The sequence below is a fragment of the Halichoerus grypus genome, chromosome 6, assembly GCF_964656455.1.
Source record: "Halichoerus grypus chromosome 6, mHalGry1.hap1.1, whole genome shotgun sequence".
NCBI classification, from domain to species: Eukaryota; Metazoa; Chordata; class Mammalia; order Carnivora; family Phocidae; genus Halichoerus; species Halichoerus grypus.
The window spans coordinates 153,168,037-153,193,064 of record NC_135717.1 but is presented as its reverse complement, the minus strand read 5'-3'; the positions used below and the strand labels follow the sequence as shown (position 1 = coordinate 153,193,064).

General features: G+C 35.8%; 1 protein-coding gene across 3 annotated transcripts in view; it reads left to right on the top strand.

The window, feature by feature from the left end:
* CEP83 (centrosomal protein 83) overlaps positions 1-25,028 on the top strand; it is a 129,473-nt gene that overhangs the window by 37,111 nt on the left and 67,334 nt on the right. For all 3 annotated transcript variants that reach the window (XM_078076413.1, XM_078076415.1, XM_078076414.1), the window contains exons 2-5: positions 11,443-11,718; positions 12,383-12,533; positions 21,045-21,137; positions 23,480-23,611. In XM_078076413.1, the coding sequence (XP_077932539.1) occupies positions 11,546-11,718; positions 12,383-12,533; positions 21,045-21,137; positions 23,480-23,611 (549 nt within the window). In that variant the 5' untranslated portion in view covers positions 11,443-11,545. The remainder of the gene's footprint in view (positions 1-11,442; positions 11,719-12,382; positions 12,534-21,044; positions 21,138-23,479; positions 23,612-25,028) is intronic.

Sequence of the window (25,028 nt, the reverse complement as noted above, 5' to 3'; positions counted from 1 at the left end):
TGGCTCCTCATGTGGTCTCCACTGTCATCCCCTAGAAAGAATAGCTTTGTTACTGCTGAGTGGTAGTGCCAGACCTAACTCTCTACTAGTGCTTATCTGATGGCACTTCAGCAGGGTGAGGGTTTAGGTGTTCTTCCTTGCTGTTGGTAGGGGTGAAAGTGCAGGTGTCCCATGTAGTCTCCCCTGATATTGCAGAAGTATGGGGCTGTATTACAGCTCAGCAGGGATGAAAGTCCCAGCTTTCTAGTTGGCCTTCTTGTATCCCATCCAATCAGGGTATTAGGGTACCTCATTACAATCTGGCCTTTGCTGCTTGCTGGCCGGGTTGGTGGTGGAGTCACAGTGTTTTCTGTAGTATTTTCCTGGAGGATATTGTTATTGTCTAGAACATTTTTGTCTTGCTACTTTCTTGTTACTTTGGCTAGAGAGCAGGCTTTTGTTAAGGCCTTTTTTTTTTCCCCCCAGTCTGAACCCGTTGCCAGCTTCTTCAGCTCCAGGTTGGAGATCATGTATTAAACTGGTAAGAACAGATACTACACTTGATCATGTATTAAAAGAAAACACTGGGAACCCACCTGTGTGTCAGTTCTTATATCCTGAGATATTTTGCCTCTGGTCTCCATTTTTCAGAGTTGTGTTATATATGTCATGTATACACACACACACACCATTCAGGACTTTGATTTGTATTAGTGGGATTAATGTGGAGATGTGCCTCTGCTCCATCATCCCAGAAGTAGAAGTCTTATTCCAGAAGTTTAAGTTGTATTATCAGTTCTCATTTACTTCTGGATATTTTCTGATTTCTATTGTGACCTTTTCTTTAATTTACGTTATTTAGAAATGTCTTCTTTCTAAGCATATGTAGCTTTTTCAGTTACCTTTTTGTATTAAGTTTTAGTTTAATTGCACTTCGGTCAGAAAAATATTCTGTATAATTTTGGTTTTTAAAAATTTTTTAGATTTTTTGAAATACCCAGTGTGTGGTCAGTATTTATAAATGTATGTGTATGTTTATAAAGAATTTGTATTCTATAGTTACTGGGAATGGTTTTCTATGTATGTTAGCTCAGGTGGGTTAATTATATTGTCTGTATTCTTACTGATTACTTTTTTGTGCTTGTTCTATTAGTTACCAAGAATAGTGGTAAAATTATCCCCCTATGATTGTGAATTTGTCTGTTTTTCCCTGTAGTTCTGACCCTTCACACCCCTTAGTGTGTATAAATTAAAATTGTCCTATCTTTCTGGTGTATTTAACCTTTTATCTTTACAAATGCATTTTTTCATCTCTAGGACTCTTTCTTTTTGGTTGTTTTTTTTTTTTGGCCTTAAAAATCTACTTTATCTAATATTAATGTAGTTCTGTCATCTGTCTTTAGGTTAATGTTTAATTATGTTTTTGCTTTTTTTTTCAACCTTTGTGCCCTTCTGTTTTAAAAATGTTATAAAAAAGTTATATAGTTGGGTTATATTTTTTCTCTTAAATTTCTCATTTATTTGAAGCATTAATCTATATAATTTAATGTAATCACTGATATGTGTCTAAGTCTATGGTTTTACTTTTCCTATTTTCCTACTTGTTTTTCTATCTTATCTCCCTGCTTACCTTCTTTTAAATGGAATTCTCAATGGAGGGGTGATTCTCAAAGGAGGGACAGAGGTGATTTTTGCCTGTCTAGGGTACATTTGTCAAAATGTGCAGACCTTTTGTTTTTCACTTCTGGGGGGGAGTGGTGCTACTGGCATCTAATGGGTAGAGACTAGATATGTTACTAAATATCCTACAGTGTACAAGATAGGCCCCCCACCTTGTCCAAAGAATTATCTGATCTAAAAGGTCAGTAGTGCAAAGGTTGAGAAACCCTTTTTTAGAGTGTTTTGAATAATGTAAATTTCCCCACTCTTTGAGCATTTTTAATGGTTATCCTATAGGAAGGTTCAGCATATTTTATAGTAAGTATTTTAGATTCTTCAGGCCATGTATAGTTTCTGTTATGTGTTCTTTCCCTCTCTACCTTTCTGTTTTTAGAGTTGTTTTAGGTTTATATAAAAATTGAGCAGAAAGTACAGAGTTCCCATATACCCCCTGCCACCACACCGGCACAGCATCCCTCACTTTTGCATCCTGCAGCAGAGTGGTACATTTGTTACAGTCGATGAACCTACACTGACATGTCATTATCACTCATAGTCCATAGTTTACATTAAGGTTCACTCTTGGTGTTGTACATTCTGTAGGTTTTAGCAAATGTTTGTTGATATGTATTCTGTGATTATAGTATCATACAGAATAATTTCACTACTCTAAAAATCCTCTGTGTTCTGCCTGTTCATCTCTTCCTGCTGGGAATGGCCAGCAATCCCTGTACTGACAGATGAAAAGATTACTCCAAACATTGCCCTAAAAGAGAGGAGAAGGCAAGGGGGTCACGCTCAAAGACGAAGACCCTTTGCTCTTCTTTGCTCCTGCTTTTATTGGTCCTTCAGGATAATCACAAATCCTTATCACTGTTTCTCAAGCACGTGATGTGTGACAAGGGGTCTTACTGAAACTAGGAGGATCTGTTTATGGGAAAGATACGATATGCAGATTATGCTAATATGCATGTTCTATGAGTTCTGCTAAACATAGCCTAAGAGATAATGCATACATCTCTTAGATCACAGGGCGGCTGTTTGGGCTAAGAAAGCTTCGGGGAAGGCAGAGTGATCACGCAGGCCTCGGCATTCCAAAGGCCCATGCCCTTCTCTGAAACCTTCCATTGCCCTCAGCAGCCTCTGTGTTACATTTTAGCAAGCCAGGTATTATGGCTGATTTCATGCTTTACATTAATTCCAACATCTGCCTCTTTCCTAATCCCTGGCAACCACTACTTTTTAAAATGTCTTTATAGTTTTGATGTTTCCAGAATGTCCTATAGTTGGAATCCTACATCCCTTTTAGATGGCTTTCTTTCATTTAGTAATATACACTTAAGGTTCCTTCGTATCTTTTCATGGCTTGATGGCTCATTTCTTTTTAGGGCTGAATGATACTTCGTTGTTGGGATATACCACAGTTTATCCATTCACCTACTGAAGTACATCTTGGTTGCTTCCGGGTTTGGCAATTATGAATAAAGATGCTATAGGCATTAATGTGCAGTTTTTTTGTGTGGATGTAACTTTTCAAGTAATTTGGGTAAATACCAAGGAGTGCTGTTGCTGGACTGTATGGTAAAACTAATGAATTAGAGTTCCTATTGCTCCACATTTTCACCAGCATTCGGTATTGTCCGTGTTTGGATTTGGGCCATCCTAATAGGTTTGTACTAGTATCTCATTGTTTCAATTTGCAATTCCCTAATGACATATGATGTTCCCTATCTTTTCATATGCTTATTTGCCATTTGTGTATCTTCTTTGGTGAGATGTCTGTTAAGGTCTTTGAGCCAGTTTTTAATTCAGTTTTTTTTCTTGCTGAGTTTGACTTTGTATATTTGGTTAACAGTCCTTTATCAGATAGGTCTTTTTCAGATACTTTCCTCCCAGTCTGTGACTTCTCTTCTCATTGTCTTGGCAGTGTCTTTCCTAGAGCAGAAGTTTTAAATTTTAATGAAGTCTAACTTACCAATTATTTTTTTGTGTGGATCTTGCCTTTGGTGAAGTTACTGTCATATCAGAGACGTTTGTTATCTTCTAGGAATTGGATAATTTTGCATTTTACATTTAAGTTGCATAACCCATTTGAGCTAATTTTTGTGAAGGGTGTAATGTCTGCCTAGATCCACTTTTCTTTTTTGGCAAAGATCTTTGTCAAAGATCAGTTGACTATTTGTTTTAATCGATATGTGGACTCTATTTTGTTTCATTGATCTGTCTATTATATTGCCAATATCACACTTTTTAAGGAGGCTTTATTTAGAGGCACCTGGGTGGCTCAGTGGGTTAAGCCTCTGCCTTCGGCTCAGGTCATGATCCCATAGTCCTGGGGTCAAGCCCCACATCGGGCTCCCTACTCAGCGGGGAGCCTGCTTCTCCTTCTCCCTCTGCCTGTCTCCCTGCTTGTGTGCTCTCTCTCTCTCAAATAATAAAATCTTAAAAAAAAGATTTATTTGAGAGAGACGGAGACAGAATATGCACACAATTGGGGGTAGGAGCAGAGGGAGAGGGAGTAATATCAAGCAGACTCCCTGCTGAGTGCAGAGTCCGATGTGGGGCTTGGTCTCATGACCCTGAGGTCATGACCTGAGCCAAAACCAAGAGTCAGATGTCGAGGCTTACCTGACTGAGCCACCCAGGTGCCCCAGTATTATACTGTCTTAATTTCTGTTGCTTTTATAGTAAGTCTCAAAGTCAGATAGTGTCAGTTTTCTGACTTTGTTCTTCTGCAATACTGTATTGGCTATTCTGGGTCTTTTGCCTCCCCACATAAATTTTTGAATTAGTTTGTCAATATCCATAAAATAACTTATGGGGATCATATTGAATCTGTAGATCAAGTTTGGAAGAACTTACCTCTTGACAGTATTGAGTCTTCCTATCCATGAACATAGAGTAAATATCTTTTCATTTATTTAATTCTTTGATTTTTTTTTTTAATCAGAGTTTAGTAATTTTCTTCATATTAAAAAAACATATTTTGTTAAGTATAGAGCTGTTTCATTTTGGGGGGTTACTAATGTAAATGGCATTATAAATTTCAAATTCCATCTGTTCATTGCTGATATATAGGAAAGTGATGGACTTTTTTGTATATTAACTCTCTATCCTGCAACCTTGCTATAATTGCTTATCAGTTCCAGGAGGATTTTTTTTTAATTGGGTCTTCTACACAGACTGTCATGTCATCTGCAAAGAAAGACAGTTTTATTCCTCCTGTATTTATATGCCTTTTATTTTATTTTATTTATTCTTACTACATTAGCTAAGACTTCCCACTATGATGTTGAAAAGGAGTGGTGAGAGGGGACATTCTTATTTGTTCTTGATCTTAGTGAGAAAATTTCCATTTTCTCACCCTAAATATGACATTACCTGCAGATTTTTTATAGATGTTCTTTATCAAGTTGAGAAAGTTCCCCTCCATACCTAATTTGTTGAGTTTTTTTCATGGATATGTGTTGGATTTTGTCAAACGCTTTTTCTGCATCCACTGATATGATCATGTGATTTTTTTTTTTTTTTTTTTTGCTTTAGTCTATTCATGTAATAGATTACATTAATTGATTTTTTTAATGTTGAACCAGCCTTGCATGCCTGGAATAAATTCTACATGGTCATGGTGTATAAATCTTTTTATACATTGTTGGATTCAATTTGCTAATATTTTGTTGAGGATTTTTGCATCTATATTAATTTTTTTAAGCTCTTAAAAGATAACATTCATAGTTTGGGGCCATTCAAAACAAGGCTGCAGGCCAAATTTGGCTCATGTGTTATAGTTTGTCAACCCCTTTCCTAGAGATTACAATATGCATTCTTGACTTATCAAAGTTAAATATTTGTTGATACTTTTAGCCTTTTCCCATACAGTGCAAGGGCTCTACAACACTTGTAATTCTACCTTTATTGACTTATATACCATTTAGTTATATATTTTAACTCTATATATGTTAAAATCCCCAAGATATTATTTTATGCAGTCAGCATTATGCAGTCATAAATAGTATTATGCACATATTTCCAATTTTCATTTATCTTTATTTTTGTATTGTCCACATCTAAGATAATTTTCCTTGTGTATGAAGGACTCCTTTACTGTTTCTTTTATTGTGCATCTTCTGGGATGAATTTGTTTTGTTTATCTGAAAATGTCTTTATTTTACCAATATTCTTGAAAGATATTTTTTTGCTATATTTATAGAAACTTTGGCAGTTGTTTTCTTTCAGCACTGTAAAGGTAATATTACATGTGTTCTGGCATTCATTGTTGAAGTCCTTTTTTTTTAAAGATTTTATTTATTTGAGAGAGACAAAAATAATGAGCAAGAGAGAGAACAGGGGGAGAGAGAGAAATAGGCTCCCTACTGAGCAGGGGGCCTGACGTGGGGCTTGATTCCAGGACCCCGAGATCATGACCTGAGCTGAAAGCAGATGCTTAACTGTCTGAGCCACCCAAGCGCCCCAAGTCAGTTCTTTTGTTGCCTTTTTTCAATGCACTTCGGTTCTTTTCCTGGCTGATCTTAAGATTTTTCCTTTTTCTTTAGTAAAATCTTAAGGTGATGTTCTTAGATGTGGATTTCTTAATGGGATGTGTGTAGATTTCTTTTTATTTATGTGCTTGTGGTTATAGAGCATTTTTGGTGGAAGTTGGCAACTTTTTTGGGGACGGCAGTTATTGTTTCTGTACTATTTTCTCTCCTTCTGGGACTCCAGTGGCGTATCTGTTACAATAACATTTTAACTTTATTCTCTGTATTTCTTTCCTTTTTTGTATTTTTCTTATTTTTATTTAAATTCAAGTTAGTTAACATATAGTGTAGCATTGGTTTTTAGGAGAATTTAGTGATTCATCACTTACATGTAACACCCAGTGCTCATGCCAACAAGTGTCCTCCTTAATGTCCATGACCCATTTAGCCAGTCCCCCCACCTACCTCCCCTCTAGCAACCCTCAGTTCTCTATATTTAAGAGTCTCTCATGGTTTGCCTGCCTCTGTTTTTATTTTTCCTTCCCTTCCCCTGTGTTTATCTGTTTTGTTTCTTAAATTCCACATATGAGTGAAACCATATACTTGTCTTTCTCTGAACGACATTTTTCATCTAGCATAATACTCTAGTTCCATCCATGTCAGCAAATGTCAAGATTTCATTCTTTTTGATGGGGGATTAATATTCTATCATACACACACACACCCCATGTCTTCTTTATCCGTTCATTAGTCGATGGACATTTGGGCTCTTTCTATAATTTGGCTATTTTTGATAGTACAGCTGTAAACAATGGGGTGCATGTGCCCCTTTGAGTCAGCATTTTTGTATCCTTTGGATAAATACCTAGAAGTGCAATTGCTGGGTCATAGGATAGTTCTATTTTTAACTTTTTGAGGAAACTCCATACTGTTTTCCAAAGTGACTGCACCAGTTTGCATTCCTAGCAACAGTGTAAAAGGGTTCCCCTTTCTCCACATCCTCACCAATGTCTGTTGTTTACTGAGTTATTAATTTTAGTCATTATGACAGGTGTGAGGTGGTGTCTGATTGTGGTTTTGATTTATTTTTCCGTGATGATGAGTGATGTTGAGTATCTTTTCACGTGTCTCTTAGCCATCTGGATGTCTTCTTTCAGAAAGTGTCTATTCATGTCTTCTGCCCATTTCTTAACTGGATTATTTGTTGGGTGTTGAGTTTGTAAGTTCTTTACAGATTTTGGACACTAGCCCTTTATCTGTTATGTCATTTGCAAATATCTTCTCTCATTCCATTGGTTGCCTTTTAGTTTGTTGATTGTTTCCTTCACTGTGCAGAAGGTTTTTATCTTGATGAGGTCCCAATAGTTCATTTTTGCTTTTGTTTCCCTTGCCTCTAGAGACATGCCTAGTAAGAAGTAGGTGTTGCCAAAGTCAGAGAATTTCTCCTGCTTTCTCCTCTAGAATTCTGATGGTTTCCTGTTTTACATTTAGGTGTTTCATCCATTTCGAATTTATTTTTGTGTACGGTGTAAGAAAATGGTCTAGTTTCATTTTTCTGCATGTTGTGTCCAGTTTCCCCAACACCTTGAAGAGACTGTCTTTTTTCCATTGGATATATTTTTTTGAAGATTTTTTTAAGTTTTATTTATTTATTTGAGAAAGAGAGCACACACGCATGCTCATAGAGGGGTAGAGGGAGAAGGAGAGAAGCAGACTCCCCACTGAGCATGGAGCCTGAAGTGGGGCTCGATTCCACAACCTAGGAGATCATGACCTGGGCCAAAACCAAGAGTCAGATGCTCAACCGACTGAGCCACCGAGGCGTCCCTCCACTGGATATTCTTTCCTGCTTTGTTGAAGATTAGTTGGCCATACGGTTGTGGGGCCTCCTTTTTTTTAATTTTTCATCCTTATTTCTCTTATATTCTTTTAACTTATCTTTTAATTACTTATTTTTGTTTTTAAAGATTTTATTTAATCATTAGAGAGAGAGAGAGTGCACATAAGCAGGGGGGAAGGCAGAGGAAGAGGGAGAAGCAGGCTCCCCTTGGAGCAGGGAGCCTGATGCGGGGCTCGATCCCAGGACCTGGAGACCATGACCTGAGCTGAAGGCAGATGCTTAACCATCTGAGCCACCCAGGCACCCCTTCTAATTACTACTTTAAGCTATGTCTTATCTAGGCTGTTATGCTTGCTCATTGAGTTTTTACTTTTGGTTGTAGAATTTTTCAGTTTTAGAGATTTCCCTTGGTTTCTTTTTATGGTTTCTTACTCTCACAAAATTCTCAACCTTGTTTTCTATTGTCTTGTACACAATAATGTAAGAAAATTTCTTTTAGAATCGTTGTTTAATAATTCTAATAGTGAGAGGCCCTTTTGTCTATTGTCTTTTTGCTTCTTGTGACTTTAATTCATGTCACCTTGTCTTCCCAGGTACTTGAGTTTTAAAATTAAAAAAAATTTTTTATTGTGTCACATTTATTTGTAAAATTGTTTTTTAGAGCAAGTTGCAGCCTATTCTAATATCATTCATCTAAATTACCCTTGTTAGGAATAATAAGGGCAAACCTTTAAAGTCTGTATCCAAAATGAAGGGGGTGTTCACCAGGGCTTCTCCACTCCTTGCTGGTGTAATCTGTGTATCTTTGAATTTGAAGACTGTCAGCAGGCATTCAGTCTCCCAGCCACCTCTCTGGAACTGGCAGATGCCTCTAGGGGAAGAGTGGTCCCAAATGCCAGTCTCATCTTTCTGCATCCACATCCTCTCCTGTTCCCATTTCAGTAAATATTTATTCTTTTGTTAGTTTCCATTGTCTTCAGATTATTAAAATACATGTCCAGCTTTTCTTGTCCTAAGCAGGAGGCTTGATCTAAATTACCTTTTCCTCTAGTACTGGAAGTGAAGACTATCTTCAGATTTCTTGGTGTAAGAGATTGATAATACATTTCCCACGGTGTTTGAGGTAGTTGGGGTTTTTGTTTTTAGCTAAAAGCATTTTTATATAATTAGCATAAAAGGTACAAGTTTGTTCTTTGTAAACTTGAATATAGAATTGTGGAACCACTTTTGAAGGTCAGAGAAAGAATTAATGTTTTATGAGGCCTTTCTGTCTATATTACTAGATATCTATTTGGAGGATACCATATTTTCCAAGATTATCATTGATAAGTTGATTATTACTGGACTGGAGAACTGAAAGATGTTCAAAACACTAAAAACAGATATAAAATTTATTCTGACCTTGGTAAGACTTGTGCAAATGGACAGATAGTTTTCTGTGATTCTGAAATATTCCTAGAGGAGAAAAGTCTGAAAATGACTATTGGCAGATGCAACCCAGGAGTTCATAACTTTGAGTCAAGAAGATCCCAGAGGGCAGTACACATATGTTTGCAATGGAACTAGAGTTGGAGATGAGGCTGTGAAAATTAATAATGGGAAACCTCATTAAAATGGAGATGGGAGATTCAGCAAGGGGAGCTCTTACTCCCTACCACTCATAGTCAGTTGTAGACCCAACAGGAAGATATGTACTTGATTTTGCACCTGGTTGCTCCTTTACAATCCCAACTGGAGGAAGAAACTTTTTTTTTTAAGGTTAATAAGGTAATGGTGGTGATGATTGAGAAATGGATATCCTGCAATTAGTCCTGAAAAGCACTTGTAGTAGATTTTAGTGCCAAAAGGGAAGGATTTAAATCATTTTAACCCTGTTTTCCTAAAATGTCCAGGTCTTTGTGAATTTTATGTGCAATGGGAGTGAACTTCCATTTTAAAGTAGGAGTTAGAATATTTACTGTCAACTGGAATAAGAAAAATTAACTCATTTTATCTTAGAAATCTTTGTTTCATTGGTAGTGGGACTGAAGAATAGATCTTGGTTTTTCTTATGTAGTTTAAGCTTTTAGCTAATTAAAATTAAAACCTGGGACACCTGGATGGCTCAGTTAGTTAAGTGTCTGCCTTCCGCTCAGGTCATGATCTGGGGTCCTGGGATCGAGTCCTGCATCGGGCTCCCTGCTTCATGGGGAGCCTGTTTCTCCCTCTGCCTCTGCCCCTCTCTCTCTCTCTCTGTCTCTCGTGGATGAATAAATAAAATCTTAAAAAAAAAAAAAGACCTTATAATACTTTTTGGTGGTATTATTACAAAGTATGAGGTAAGTTTATTGTATGTTTCTATCTTTTAAAAATTATTTGGATCAAAAAGCAGAGTCAAAATTACATGCCAGTTTTATGATCCAGTTAATTAATTCCCTGACAAATAACTTACTTTTGATAGGATAATGTTGTGGCAGCTGTTACAAACAGTGCATTGTTGCACGTTTGACATGAGTAAGAAGTAAAGTTTTCTTGGAGGACTTTGTCCCTTCTATTAAAATGTGATTTGACAGGAAACCAAAGTAACTTCAATTTTAAAAGTCTTCTTAGGTAATATGCAGACATCACATTAATTTATCAGAAATGGTATATTAAAAGAAAGACTAAGTAATTTGATGGTTGGTTTTTATGTGCTAAAGATCTTGTAGTAGGAAAAGGTATTTCATAATGACTCATGACTGAGGGAGATGCTATTAGAAAAAAATACATATAATCTTCACAAAGATTCATGAAGCTAAAGGGGAGAGAATTATTTTGATAAAACTTTCGTTTTTAATTATTTACAATAAGAACACTCTCTCATCATTTTTTTTTACTTCTAAATATAACAAACAGTTACTTTCATAATCCTGGATCAGTGCTTTTGGGGATAGCTGAAGTGATTTACTTTCCTGTTCTTAGTGCATAACACATAGGTGATTAACATTTTTGTGTTGACTGATTTCTCATATGAGTCTGCAGCATGAGTACAGTTCACCTTGTGTCAGATAAAAGACCCTTTGTAGCATTAATCACATAGTTACTTGCTGAAGGTCATCTTTGTGAAGATTATAATTTTCTCCAACCATTTGTCAAGTTCTAAGTGGCTTTTCTCTGATTTCAGAGTATGGATTTTGTAGTAGGATCATTCTATGAAGTTTACCGTAGTAGCTTCAGGGAATATCCATGGTTTGTGAATCCGGGAGTACCTCAACTAGAAAAGTCAGTAATTCTAGTTAGGTTAATAATTGAAGATGTGACATTGATGGTCACAGAAACTTAGTGTGGAGTAAAGAAAATGTGTTAAGGTACGATTCAACTTTGTTCTTTTTGTTTCATGAACAACTAAAAAATCGGAAAATTTGGGTTTTGTTATAGAAATGATAGTTGAATAACAAGAAGGGATAAAAAGAATGTCATAATGAATGAGTTTAATTCATCACTAACTAAGTGCATTTCTCTGTGCAGGTATAATTTGGCATCCTGAGAGTCTGTCTTAGGAAGAAGGAAGTGGAAAATACCCTTGAAAAAAAGAAAGCTAAGACAAAAAGGAAGCCAGACTTACTTTTACATGGTCAACTGCTCACTTACCAATATGGATACTTTTCCCACTATTTTTCCTCCTGGTGGAGACAGCGGGGTGACAAATTCTCAATCTGAGTTCCAAAAAATGTTAATTGATGAAAGGTTACGATGTGAACATCATAAAACTAACTATCAGACTCTTAAAGCTGGATACGCAAGGTAAATTGCTTAAATTTAGAGGTAAGGGGCTTTATTAAGAAAATTATTTTTGTCAGAACGTTTGCTCTGGAACATACAGTATAATTTTGTTAGTTTGCAGTATATACATTTAAAACTTATTGGGGTGCCTGGGTGGCTCAGTTGTTAAGCGTCTGCCTTCAGCTCAGGTCATGATCCCAGGGTCCTGGGATTGGGCCCTGCATCCGACTGCCTGCTCCGCGGGAAGCCTGCTTCTCCCTCTCCCGCTCCCCTTGCTTGTGTTTTCCTCTCTCGCTGTGTCTCTCTCTGTCAAACAAATAAATAAAATCTTTAAAAAAAAAAAAACTTCTTTAATACAGTGAAATTTTTGCTTTACGATTACTTTATTCAAAACTAAACTAAACATGGTCCCAAGTGTGCTATGAATTTATAAGTCTTGCTTTGAAAGTAGCAAGACATATAAAATGTCTAGGTGGCTAAGTGTGTTTTTCCTTTCCCCCAAGTAAAATTAATAAACTATAGTGTTAATAATTAAACTCTATAAAGAAAAGAGGTTTATGAACTTAATGGAATATATGAAATTGGTCTTGTTCTGTAGTGTTGGTTGACTTCACATAAAGTAATGCAATTAGGATAAAGCAAAGGATATCCTTAAAGTTGAATTTTTTCTTTTTTTAAAAATCAGATTGCAAGATGAGTACATAAAGTCACAACATGAACTAAAGTGCCTGTTAAATGAAAAGAAGACTCACCAGGAAAAATTTCAGCTGCTGCTTGAAGAACTAAGAGGGGAATTAGTAGAGAAAACTAAAGACTTAGAAGAAATGAAACTGCAGGTAAGAAAATATATTTCAGTTAGTACTATTGGGGAAAAAATTTCCTCTGCCCTTCCGGGTCCTTCTAAACTGGATAAGAATCAAATTGGCATGAGATTAGATTAATAAGAGAAAATCAAATTTAGTTTCAAAAGTATGCAGAATCCACACAAACATCACAAACATGAAATTCCAAAGATAGGCAACAGTAGGCTTATATGACATCCTGAGCTAGGGAGACAGGTAAAGTCTGGGGATACAAAGGGAAAGAAGATCATTAGCAGGATGGTGAGAGATGTTTGGAAAACAAAGGTTGCCCTGTTAAGCAGATAAATTTCTTAGGTGAAAAGGAACCTCTGTTAATAGCTCTCTTCTTGGTATAGCCTCTCTTTCCAATTAAATTTAGGCAGTTGAGAGGGAGGTAAAGAGCTTTTCCTAAATCTGCTGGGTTTTGATTGCTTTTAAATCAAAACAATCTTCATGCCAAAACAGCCCATCCTGGGGAGGCCTGCCTTTTGCACCTATGATACAAAAGTAGTCCGATGTTGCTAAATTTGGTGAATTCTGCCTACATTCTTAATGAGTATTTTGCTGTTGTCCACATGGTATAATTTAATATTCTTTCATATATTCTGCAATGTTAGCTACCATGTGGGATTTAGCCATGAAACTGTTGTTTCATGTAAATTTGTATTATATTACCTGTTCTGATTTAAATATTTCACTCTTCAGAATAATTGCGGGAAAGGCTGGTTTGAATTGATAAATATTGAGAGTTAAAAATTTTTTTTTAAAGTTTTACTGATTTTCTTTTAAGTATTATAACTGCAGCTGAGCTAAAAAAGACATATTAAAAATTTTTTTCATTACTGAGGTATAGTTGATAAGACTGATAGTTATTTTTAAGGGACTTCTTAAAAGACTATAAAAACAATATGTGCACTTATTTTAGGTGTGCAGGGTAAATGGAGTTTCTAAAGCAGAGGATAGTACTATCGTTTCATTTCTCATTTGCCTAGAAAGGAGACCAAAACTAAACTTACTATAGCACCAGTCAAACTTATTATAAATTTCAAATTAGTAGATATTAGCAATTATATTTTCCTGTGTTCATTTAATCTCTAAATGGTACCAGCTGTGTATTTCTGTTTAGTGCTTGGTACAAATGATAAGTATTTTTAATACTGGAATCAGAAGTTGATAAGAGTAAAAAGCTACCTTTTCAGTCATCTAATATGGCATATCGCCCAATTCATGGATTCCTTTGACAGCAGTGTTAGAAGTTGGTTATTCAGTATCTTTTTGAAATCTTCCATTGTTGGGAACACCATCACTAAGCTTGGGTTGGAGCCTCTATTGTGGTGTTTTATTCTTAGGTGTATTTAGGACATTTAAACAAAAACCTCACAAATAGGAGTTGAATAGGCAAATGTAATTTAAGCCTATAGAATTGGTGGATTAATTTGTTTTGCAAAAATTGAGCGGCCATAGAAATGAGAATCTGTGAGCACTGAATCCAAGGAATTCTTCCAAATATTCTTTTGGCACTGTAGATATAAACACTCTAGTCTTCTTTAGCTTATTGTTTGCACATGCTTGGTACAAATAAGCATGTCTCCATGTCAGTTTGAAGAAACAGTAATTATATTAATATCAGATAAAATTTACTTCAAGACAAAAAGTGTCACTTAAGGTAAAAAGGTCATTTTTATAACCAAAAAAAGGGTCAGTTCACCAGTGAGATGATGACCTTCAACAAACATCTGTTTTTATGCCTTAGTTTTGTCATGTGGTAAAGAGGATAAAAGTTGTTAACAGTGGTTTTTGTGAGGACTGATGAAATAACATATATATTTTTAGTATAGTGTCTGACACATAGTAGATACTCATGAATGATGGCATTTATTCTATTTGAATGCAGGCTCCGTAAGGGCAGGAACTCTTTCAGTGTGTCTTCAGTGCTCAAGTAGATTTCTGTTTGTATTTATATATTTTATAATATGTTAGCAAATTTTTGTTGAATGAATGACATGAAGAAGTAGAATAAATGGATGACTCAGAATTGAGGTTCTGTTCATATATAATACAATGTTCTTTCTTGTCTCATATGCACCTAAAGCTTCAGCATCTTAGAGTTAATGATGCTCTCATTGTTTCGTATCTGTAATGAGTTAACTTGTGTCCGCCAAAAAATATGTTAAACTTCTAATGTCCAGTACCTCAGAATGTGACCTTGTTTAAAAATAGTCTTTGCTGATGTAATTAGTTAAGATGAGGTCATACCGAAGGATGATGGGCCCTTAATCCAATGTGACTGGTGTCCTTCTAAGAAGAGGAGAACAGACACAAGGACAGAAACACAGGGTGAAGGGCAGGGAGTGAGGTGGGGCGAATGTCCTGTCATGACAGAAGCAGAGATTGAAGGGCTGCAGCTGCCAAGCAAGGACAGGGATCAACAGCACACCACCAGAAGCTAGGATGAGGCAAAGAAGGATCCTTCCCTTCAGGGAGTGTGGCCTTGCTGACAACTTGATTTCGGACTTCTAGCCTCCAGAGCTGTGAGACAATAAATTTCTGTTGTTTTAAGATAGCTGGTTTGTGGTATTTTGTTGTTGTAGCTCTAGGAAACTAATACACTATTCAAAGCCGAATTCCTTTTTGGAACATTTGTGACACAGGGATCTTTATTCTCTGCCTCAGTGCTTTCAGTGGGAGAGAACTTAGTGAATGTTTAAAGTGATCCAGTTCCATTTATGGATTGGAGTATGTTAAGTATTTTCCCTGTCATATTGAAATGAAATCATCCTCCCTGTAGCCTCTCTCTTGCTTCTTGTACTGTTCCTTGGATCTACACAAAATAACTTTAGACATTTCTCCATGTGATAACTTCCCAGATGTTTGCTGACAAATATATTTTGTCTGGTAAAGTGGTTTCTCTATGATACTTATCTGGCAAAAATAAACTAAAATAAAGATCTATATTATGTACACATGTTGAAGCTAAATTTAGCTATTTGCTTTATGGATGTTAGCAATTTGTACGAGTTGAATAAAATTAAGTAAACTCAACAAAGTAGAAGCAATAAGAAATATGTTAGTAAATGTTTATGAAAGATGATTATTTTCAGGATATACATGTATTACCTTGTCTACCTACAAAATGCCTTTTCTGAGCTAAGATTTAATATCCCTTCGGCTTTTATAGAAAAATGATATAAAAGATAATCAAAGAATATTTCTATGTCACTTGTGTAGTTGTAGTGAATGGAAATAATAATAGTGCCTAACTTATATGATGATTGTAAAGATGAAATGAGTTAGTGCATAGAAAGTGTTAGTACAGGGGCGCCTGAGTGGCTCAGTCGTTAAGCGTCTGCCTTCGGCTCGGGTCATGGTCACAGGGTCCTGGGATCGAGCCCCGCACCGGGCTCCCTGCTCAGTGGGAAGCCTGCTTCTCCCTCTCCCACTCTCCCTGCTTGTGTTCCCTCTCTTGCTGTCTCTCTGTCAAATAAAATATTAGAAGAAAAAAAAAAGAAAGTGTTAGTACAATGCTTTGATATAGAAAGTGGATAGAACATGTTAGCTGTTGTTATAGTGTTATTATGTACCATGTTATGAGTTATTTGATAATATTTCTGTTACAAATTTTAAAAGTTACTTTACCAAAAATTTATATGCTTTCTTTGTGCCAGGCAATGGAAACTATATAACCCAGTATGTTTCCCATTTTATTTGGCTGCTAGGAAGCTCAGAGCTAAATTTATTATTCAGTTTGTCATTATTTTTTTTAGGATCTCTGGCACAGCAATATCTGCCTTCTTAAATTAAAACATTCTTTGAAAAATAGTGGTCTATTTTATATTATTAACATGACAAGTGTTGATGTAATATAGATTTAATATAGGTAATGACACATGGACTGTTGTATGATAAAGCATTCTTGTAAGTTTCTTTTGAGACAAGTGGTGGCAGTATTCCATTAGAAGTCTAAGACACAGCATACTTTTCTCCTAAAATGGCATGGAGAAAATCCTCTAATTCTGTGTCTTTGGTGTACGTGTGCTTTGGCAGGGTTGGGAGGGAAGATAGATTTTTCTTATGTGTGTGTGCTTGTTTTTTATAAGATTCTTAGGAGAAAACAAAAAGATCTTGTTGAGAGTTTTTTTTTTTTTAATCAGAGACCTTATAGAGTACAAGACTCTTGTGTAGTTACCAACTTCAGTGTTCTTTTCTCCTTTGTGTGGATCATATTTCCATTGGTACCATTTTCCTACTGTCTTAAGGACTTTCTTTAACGTTTCTAAAGTAAGATCTATGAGAAATTTTTTCAGCTCTTATATATCTAAAAATAATTGATTTTAAAGATAGTTTTGCTGAGTATTGATTTCTAGGTTGACTATTTTCCCCCCTAGTACTTTAAAGATGTTGCTCTTCTGTCTCCTCACTTATGTTGTTTCACATAAGAAATTTGCTGTCATCTTTATCTTTGTTCTGTGTATACAGTGAGTCTTTTCTTCATGGCTGCCCTTAAGATTTTCTCTTTATTGCTAATTTTGAGCAATTTGATTGATATGACTTTGTACTTCATATTTATGGTGCTTAGGGTTTATTGAGCTTCTTGGGTCTGTGGGTTTACAGTTTTCATCACCTTGAGAAAATTCTTGTACATGACTTCTGAAAATATTTTTTTCTGCCTCCTCTTTGATCTCCTTTGGGGATTCCATTATTAGGCCACTTAAACTTCTCCCATAACTCACTGATGCTCAGTTTATTTATTTTCAATCTTTTTTGTCTCCTTGTTGGATTTTGGGTAGATTCTGTTGTCCTGTCTTCAAGTTCACTGATCTTTTTTCTTCTGCAGTATCTCATCTTCCATTAATCCCATATAGTATATATTTTTCATCTCAGAAATTGTAGTTTTTACACTGAAGTCCAATTTAGGTCTTTTTAATAATTTCCTTATATCTACTTAACATGTTCAGTCTTTTCTCTAGCTTTTTGAACATACGGAATTCAGTTATAATAACTCTTTTAATGTCTTTGCTAATTCTAACACCTGTATCACTTCTGGGTTGGTTTTGGTTGATTGATTTTCTTGTTTATTGTGGGTAGTATTTTCCTGCTTCTTTGCATGCCTGATAAATTTTTATTGGTTGCTAGACATTGTAAATTTTATATTGAGTGCTAGATATTTTTGTATTCAGATATTCTTAAACTTTGTTCTGGGACAGTTACTTGGAAACAGTTTCATCTTTTTGGGTCTTGCTTTTAAAGATTTAAGTGAGAGCAGATTAATATTTAGTGCTCACTACTTGCCACTGCTGAGAACCTTCTGAGTACTCATTTCTCAATGAAATGAAGGTTTTCAGTCTGGCTTTTGGAAAAAGGAACTATTCATAGCTCTGTGTGAGCTCAGATTACTCATCCATGTGATTCATTCTTTTCCTGGCCTTAATTAAATATTTTCCTTACATACATGTGCTGATCGGGGTACTCTTCTGAATGAGCCTTTTGCAGATCTTCATAATTTTGTTTCTGTGCCACCCTCTTTTCTGCTCCCCTGCTTGTGACTCTAGCCACACTGCTTTCCCTGGATTTTTGTTCCATTTGCTTTTAAGTCAGAGAGTCCATCAGATTGCCTGGATATCCCTTCCTGTGCATGGCCTGGAAGCATTCTCAAAGCTTACTTTCTTTGTTGTTTGTCTCTCAGGGATCTTTGTTGCTTAATTATGCCCACTATCTTGAAAACGTTTGATTTTTGTTTATTCTTTTATTTGTTTTAGGCAGGAGAATAAATCTGATCTCTATTATGCCATCTGTTGGAAGTGGAAGCACTTTTATTTCTAATTGGTACTTGTTTGAGATTTCTGTAATTAAAGGTTAAAGTAGAAAGGGTGGTTGTGTTGCATCCTCACATACCCATCAATACTTATTTTATCTTCTGACATCCCTGCTCTGTCTTCCAACCCTTCTGGATTGTTTTGAAGCAAATCATCTCAACTCTAGTATTTTAGTATATATCTTTATATCAAGGTAATCTCTCCTTTAAAAGCATAGCCCCAATACCATTATTATACCTAAAAGTACTTATTCCCTAATGTCTTTTAATACTGCATCTTTGTTCACATTTCCCTAATTTCCCCACAGTTTTGCTTATTTTTTAAAAAAGATTTTATTTATTTATTCGAGAGAGAGCGTGAGCGAGAGAGTGAGAGAGAGCATGAGCAGGGGAGAGGGGCAAAGGGAGAAGCAGACTCCCCACTGAGCAGGGAGCCCAACGTGGGGCTCCATCCCAGGATCCCAGGATCATGCCCTGAGCCAAAGGCAGACGCTTAACTAACTGAGCCACCCAGGTGCCCCCAGTTTTGCTTATTTTTAAAGTTGTTTTGTTTGAAACAGGATCTAAATAAGGTTTATCTATTATTCTTTACCTTTTAATTACCACCCCTTCTCACTTTGGACTCTTGATACTAACACCCAGACTCTTGACATCATAAACCAGATTATAATAAGAGCTTTCTGTGTGATTTCCCAGCTTCATTCACTGCCTCCCCCGCTCCTGCCCTAATCACCAATTTTCTCCCACCAAAGGTTTGATCCATCTTGCTTCTTCCTAAAATATAGATATGGTGATGCCATTCTTAAGCTTGAATACCTTCAGTGAATAAGCAAAGTACAGAAAAATGTGTATAGTATGCCTTTCTTTATGTAAAAATTAAAAAGTGGTGTTTATGCTTATATATTTGTATGTTGTTTCAAGAAGGATATATAAGGGGTTAGCCATGATTGCTTCTTAAGAGGGAAACTGGATAACTGAAGGAAGAAGACTTAGTTTTTTAATACTTTTTTTGTTTGAATTATGTGTGTAATTATATTTATTCATTTTAAGTAAAAAAAAAATAAGTAACTACTGTTGAATACTGAGTAAATTATAAGAGTCTCAATCTGATATTTAGGAATCTTCTACTTGTAGCTCGCATCTCTTTCCCTTTTGTTCCCAGCCAGGATGTAGCTCTCCTAAGTGGCATTTGGAAATGTTTCAGCATGGCCTTGATTGTCACAGTATCTAGAGAGCATCAATGCACAAGGATCCAGGATTCTAAATTGTCTGTAGTGCTTAGTGCAGTTCAATCCAAAATGCCTTTAGCATACCTTTGAGGAGCACTTTTTTTCCCCCTAGGGAATTTAAAATGTTATCCATTCTTAAGTTTCCGGGTCTGTTTAAGCTTTAGTTTTCCCATTCCTTTGATGTGCCACTATTTCTATACTTAATATTTTTTCTGTTGGTCTTTACCTGTCTGATAAGCCTATATAGGTTATTTTTATAGTTATTTGTATGTATGTTATTTTTCATATGAGAGTTTGAACTTCTTATGGGGCAAGAAATGCTTCCTGTGAGTTTTTGTGATCTTTACAAAGTTAGACTCTGTGTATGCTTCAGTTTCTGTAAAAAAAAGGGGGATGATAATATAGCTACATTGAGGATCATTGCAGGGATTAAATCAGTTAGTTAATGCATGGAAGATATTTAGAACAGTATGTTATATAGATTATATAGTATGTTGCAGAATGTTTTGTATGTAGTAAGTATTCATTCAGTGAAGTTTTTGGACTGTTTGGAGTATTGATGAATAAATGAATGAATTAAACTGAATATTACTCTTCACTTTCAGAGATTAATATAAGTACATGCTAGGTTTTTTTTTGTTTTTTTTTTTAATATTTTATTTATTTGACAGAAAGAGATACAGCGAGAGAGGGAACATAAGCAGGGGGAGTGGGAGAGGGAGAAGCAGGCTTCCCGCCAAGCAGGGAGCCCGATGCGGGTCTCGATCCCAGGACCCTGGGATCACGACCTGAGCCGAAGGCAGACGCCCAATGACTGAGCTAGCCAGGCGCCCCTCCATACTAGGTTTTTGTTTGTTTGTAATTTTTTTGTTTGTAATTGAGTGATCTTGTGTGCCCAGGCAGTGGTGTGAGGTGTTGGGAACACATCATGGTGAATAAAGACTGTGTTTGCCCTTTAGGAGCTTACATAAATACTTAATCATTTTTTGAAATATGAGTTCTATAAGAGAACATAACAGGGAGGAGCCTTGTTTTGGTGCTCAGAGTAAAAGTCAGCCTTTTCTGATCGAAAATAAGTCTGAATAATTCTCTATGGTGTACCAGATTATTACACCTTTGTTTTGATTTCTTTAGGAGATAGACTGTTAGCCATTATGTAAAACATGGTAACCTTAGCTGCCAACACAGTTATTCCTAACAGTCACAATAATAATAATAATCAGTTACTATCTTTATCTCATGTTAATGGAATTTTTGACACATCTGAGAGCCTGAAATTGAGATCTTCAAGTATTGTTTCAAATGATAGTTCTATTTATATAGTGATTACTGTAGAATTAGGTATATTGTGAAATTTCTATGAATTGGATTTTATTGTTACAATTAAGCATTGCAATTTGGTGTATTCTTGATTTTAGTATTTGTGATTTTATACTTAGAATGCTTTTTTCCTCTACATACTAGGTATTAACTCCACAAAAGTTGGAATTGTTACAAGCCCAAATACAACAAGAATTAGAAACTCCAATGAGAGAACGTTTTAGGAATCTGGATGAAGTAAGTAATTTATATAGAAGGAACTGTGCATTTATCTTTATATGACTGATCAAAAGCCCCATTCCCTTATTCAGAAACCCTGCAGTAGCTCCCCTTCTAACTCAAGGGGCTTTTAGGGCTGCACAAGATCAGATCCCATTATCTCTCTGACTTCCTTCCCCCCATCCATATTGGCCTCTTTGATGTTTCTTTGGCACTCCAGAAATGAAACAGATCGAGAATCTTTGCTATAGCTGTTACTTCTGGCATGAACAGTATCCTTCCAGATATCTCTTAGCCAACTTCCTCATTTCTCTCTCTCTTTTTTTTAAGATTTTTAAAATTATTTATTTGAGAGAGAGCGCGTGCATGTGAGAGAGCATGAGCAGGGGGTGGAGGGCAGAGGGAGAGGGCGAAGCAGGCTCCCCGCTGAGCAGGGAGCTCAACTTGGCGCTCGATCCCAGGATTCTGGGATCATGACCTGAGCTGAAGTCAGACGCTTAAGCAGCTGGGCCACCCAGGCGCCCCTTTCTCATCTCTTTTAAGTCTTTGCTGAAAGACTTTGCTCTCAGTGTGGCCTACTTTGTGACCAAACTGTATCTCCATTTAATACTGCTTCCTGCCCTCCCATCACTTCTTTTTTTTTTTTTAATTTTTATTGTTATGTTAATCACCATACATTACATCATTAGTTTTTGATGTAGTGTTCCACCATCACTTCTTAGACCTTTAGATCCCCATTTACCCTGCTCTACTTTTTATTTTTCTCTAGTACTTATCCTCTAATATTCTGTACATTTATTGTGCTTATTATTTTCTTTATTACCATCTCTAGAATGTAAGTTGCATGAGAGGAGGAACCTTTATCTGTTTGGTTCACTGTATATTCTAAGTTCCTAGCATGCAATAGGTGCTTAGTTAATATTTGTGGAATGAAAGAGTGTATTTCATGCAACCTCAGAAAAATTAAAATTTGTTACCGTTTTCCTTCAGACTGAAATGTTTCCTTCCTCTTATGAAATTTCATGTTGGTATAATATGATTAAATGTTTAATAAATGGAATAGTAAAAGACATATATTAAGTACTATGCCAGACAGTTTATATATGTAACCTCATTTAATGAATAGACTGGGCCTTATACATAACACATGAATATTGTCCCCTTCAAAATGGACCCCTTTGGAAAGCTGTAGTCTAGTGATGCTGCCATGGCACAAAATAGCTGTAGAATCCGCTTTTATAAATGGCTTATTGGCTTGGTTAAGTCATCTTTTGAATATCCTCCTGGTGGGTAACCAAAGCATTATGCTTGGGAGTAGATTTAATTTTTGGATTTAAACAAAGCCACTTAGACTTAAGGTTAAGTGATCAAGTTAAGTAAAAGCTTTTTTTTTTTTTTTTAAGTAAAATCATGAAACCCATTTTCTTGGTTTGTAAACTTGCTTGGAGAAATCTTTCAACCGAAGAGTTACAGTGAGCTGAATATTTTAGAAGGTGTTCTTATTACTTAATTTCCTGATGAATGTTGAAATAGCATCTCCTTCATCTTCTCTGTTGCCTAAGTTCTTACTGATTTTAGAATGCCAAGAACTTTTGTAGTGTTAGTAAGCAGAATTGGAACATACCAGAGATTCGCATGTGTTCTGGTTAGTCAGGAAAGTTGGTGCTACATATATTCTTTAGACTGGTGTGTTGAACTATCATTGTCATACTTGATTGAACCTTAAGTTATTGTACTAAATATTCAAATAATATTTTATCTACTTAGAATTCATCCTGACTTTTAGGAGGCTATTTTATATTTTACTATAGAGTTAATTTTTAAAATTTAACTAATTTTGAAAGGTATACTACATTATTAAATATTATTCTATTAGGCCCACAGGTCAAAACTTTTAATGTGCTATTCGTTTTTATTATTTATGAGAATCAGTGAGGAAATAAGGTAAACTGAATTGTAATTTGCTTTATTGGCACCTTCTCAAGAATGTACTGATTCTGTATGTAGGATACTTGCCATAAGATTTTTCCAGGGTTTAGGGGCACCTGGGTGGCTCAGATGGTTAAGCGTCTGCCTTTGGCTCAGGTCATGATCCCAGAGTCCTGGGATTGAGCCCCACATCGGGCTCCCTGCTCAGCAGGAGGCCTAATTCTCTCTCTCGCTGTGTCTCTCTCTGTCAAATAAATAAAAAATCCTTAAAAAAAAAAAAATTTTCCAGGGTTTACTTATATTTCTGTTAAGCTTATTTTTTGCTTTTTAGAATGGCTTTCAATAAAATTATATTTGCAAAAGTGATTTTTGGAGTGAGTACAAATTTCATTTATAAACGTGTCATAAATTACACTCTCCTTTTAATTTAGGAAGTGGAAAAGTATAGAACTGAATATAATAAGCTTCGCTATGAACATACATTTCTCAAATCAGAATTTGAACACCAAAAAGAAGAATTTGCACGTATTTTAGAAGAAGAAAAAATAAAATATGAATCAGAGGTGAGTGATTATACTAGTTTAGTCATTATCCTTCTAGTCTGTAAAATTTTATGATTTTTTGTAAATTCCAAGTTAGAGTTGATTGCATAATTAAGTTTCATTCATTAATGGTAAAGTATTTGGCATGATATTCATCTGTTCTACAGTAACATTGTTTTTTGTGAACATTCTTTTTGGCTGTTAGCTTTTCCTCTTTTGTTCCTCCTTTATTTTGCCCTAGTCAATGGAGATAGTCTCTTTTCTTTCATAGAGAGACAGACTTCTTTCTACAAATACAGTTTTTTATATGACTTTTTTATGTAGAACTGTCCCCCTCTACTTTTTGGAACCGAACCACGTCCAGGAGAGCTCTGGCTGTCAGCCCATGTACCTTGTTTCTACTGACAGAAATAAGGGGTTTATACTTTAGGGCGTGCCCATCACATTCCAAGAAGTGTACTTTGTTCTTTCTGACATCTACAACTGCAGAATTTTCTCTCTGCTGCCTACAGTATGTTCTCCTACTCTGTCTCTACTGCTTAGACAGCCTTTCTACTCATTTTATGTTTCATCTCCTAATTTTGCCAAAAATGAAATTTGTGTTTATCATTCTTTATGGACTTATATGTGATTTTTCAGGATAAAAAGAAATATCAGTTTTGTCCTGCTATATTCAAGTAAGAAATCTAACACTAGTGGAATTTGTAAACAACAACAACAAAAAACTTGGTATCTGTAGTTATGTGAAATATTCTTTGTACAAACACATCTGCATTATATATTTATTGCATCATCCTTATTTGGAATTAAGAATTAGAATACACTCACCTTCCTTTACCAATTACTAATTGGATCAAACTGATCTATTTTTATTATTTTTTAACTTTAAATTCAGTTAGCCAACATATAGAACATTATTAGTTTCAGATGTAGAGTTTAGTAATTCATCAGTTGCATATAACACTTAGTGCTCATCACGTCACATGCCCTCCTTAATGCCCATCACCTAATTACCCTATCCCCCCACTCCCCTCTCCTCCAGCAACCCTCAATTTCTTCCCTATAGTTAAGAGTCTTTCATGGTTTGTCTCCCTCTCTGACTTCTTCCCATTCCGTTTTTCCCTCCTTTCCCCTATGATCCTCTGTGCTGTTTCTTATATTCCTCATATGAGTGAAACCATATGATAATTGTCTTTCTCTGGTTGACTTATTTCACTCAGCATAGTACCCTCCAGTTCCATCCACTTTGGTGTAAATGGTAAGATTTCATCCTTTCTGATGGCTGAGTAATAATTTCATTGTATATTATCCATTCATCTGTTGGTGGACATCTCCACTCTTTCCATAGTTTGGCTATTATGGACATTGCTGCTGTAAACATTGGGGTGCACGTACCCCTTCGGATCACTACATTTGTATATTTGGGGTAAATACCCAG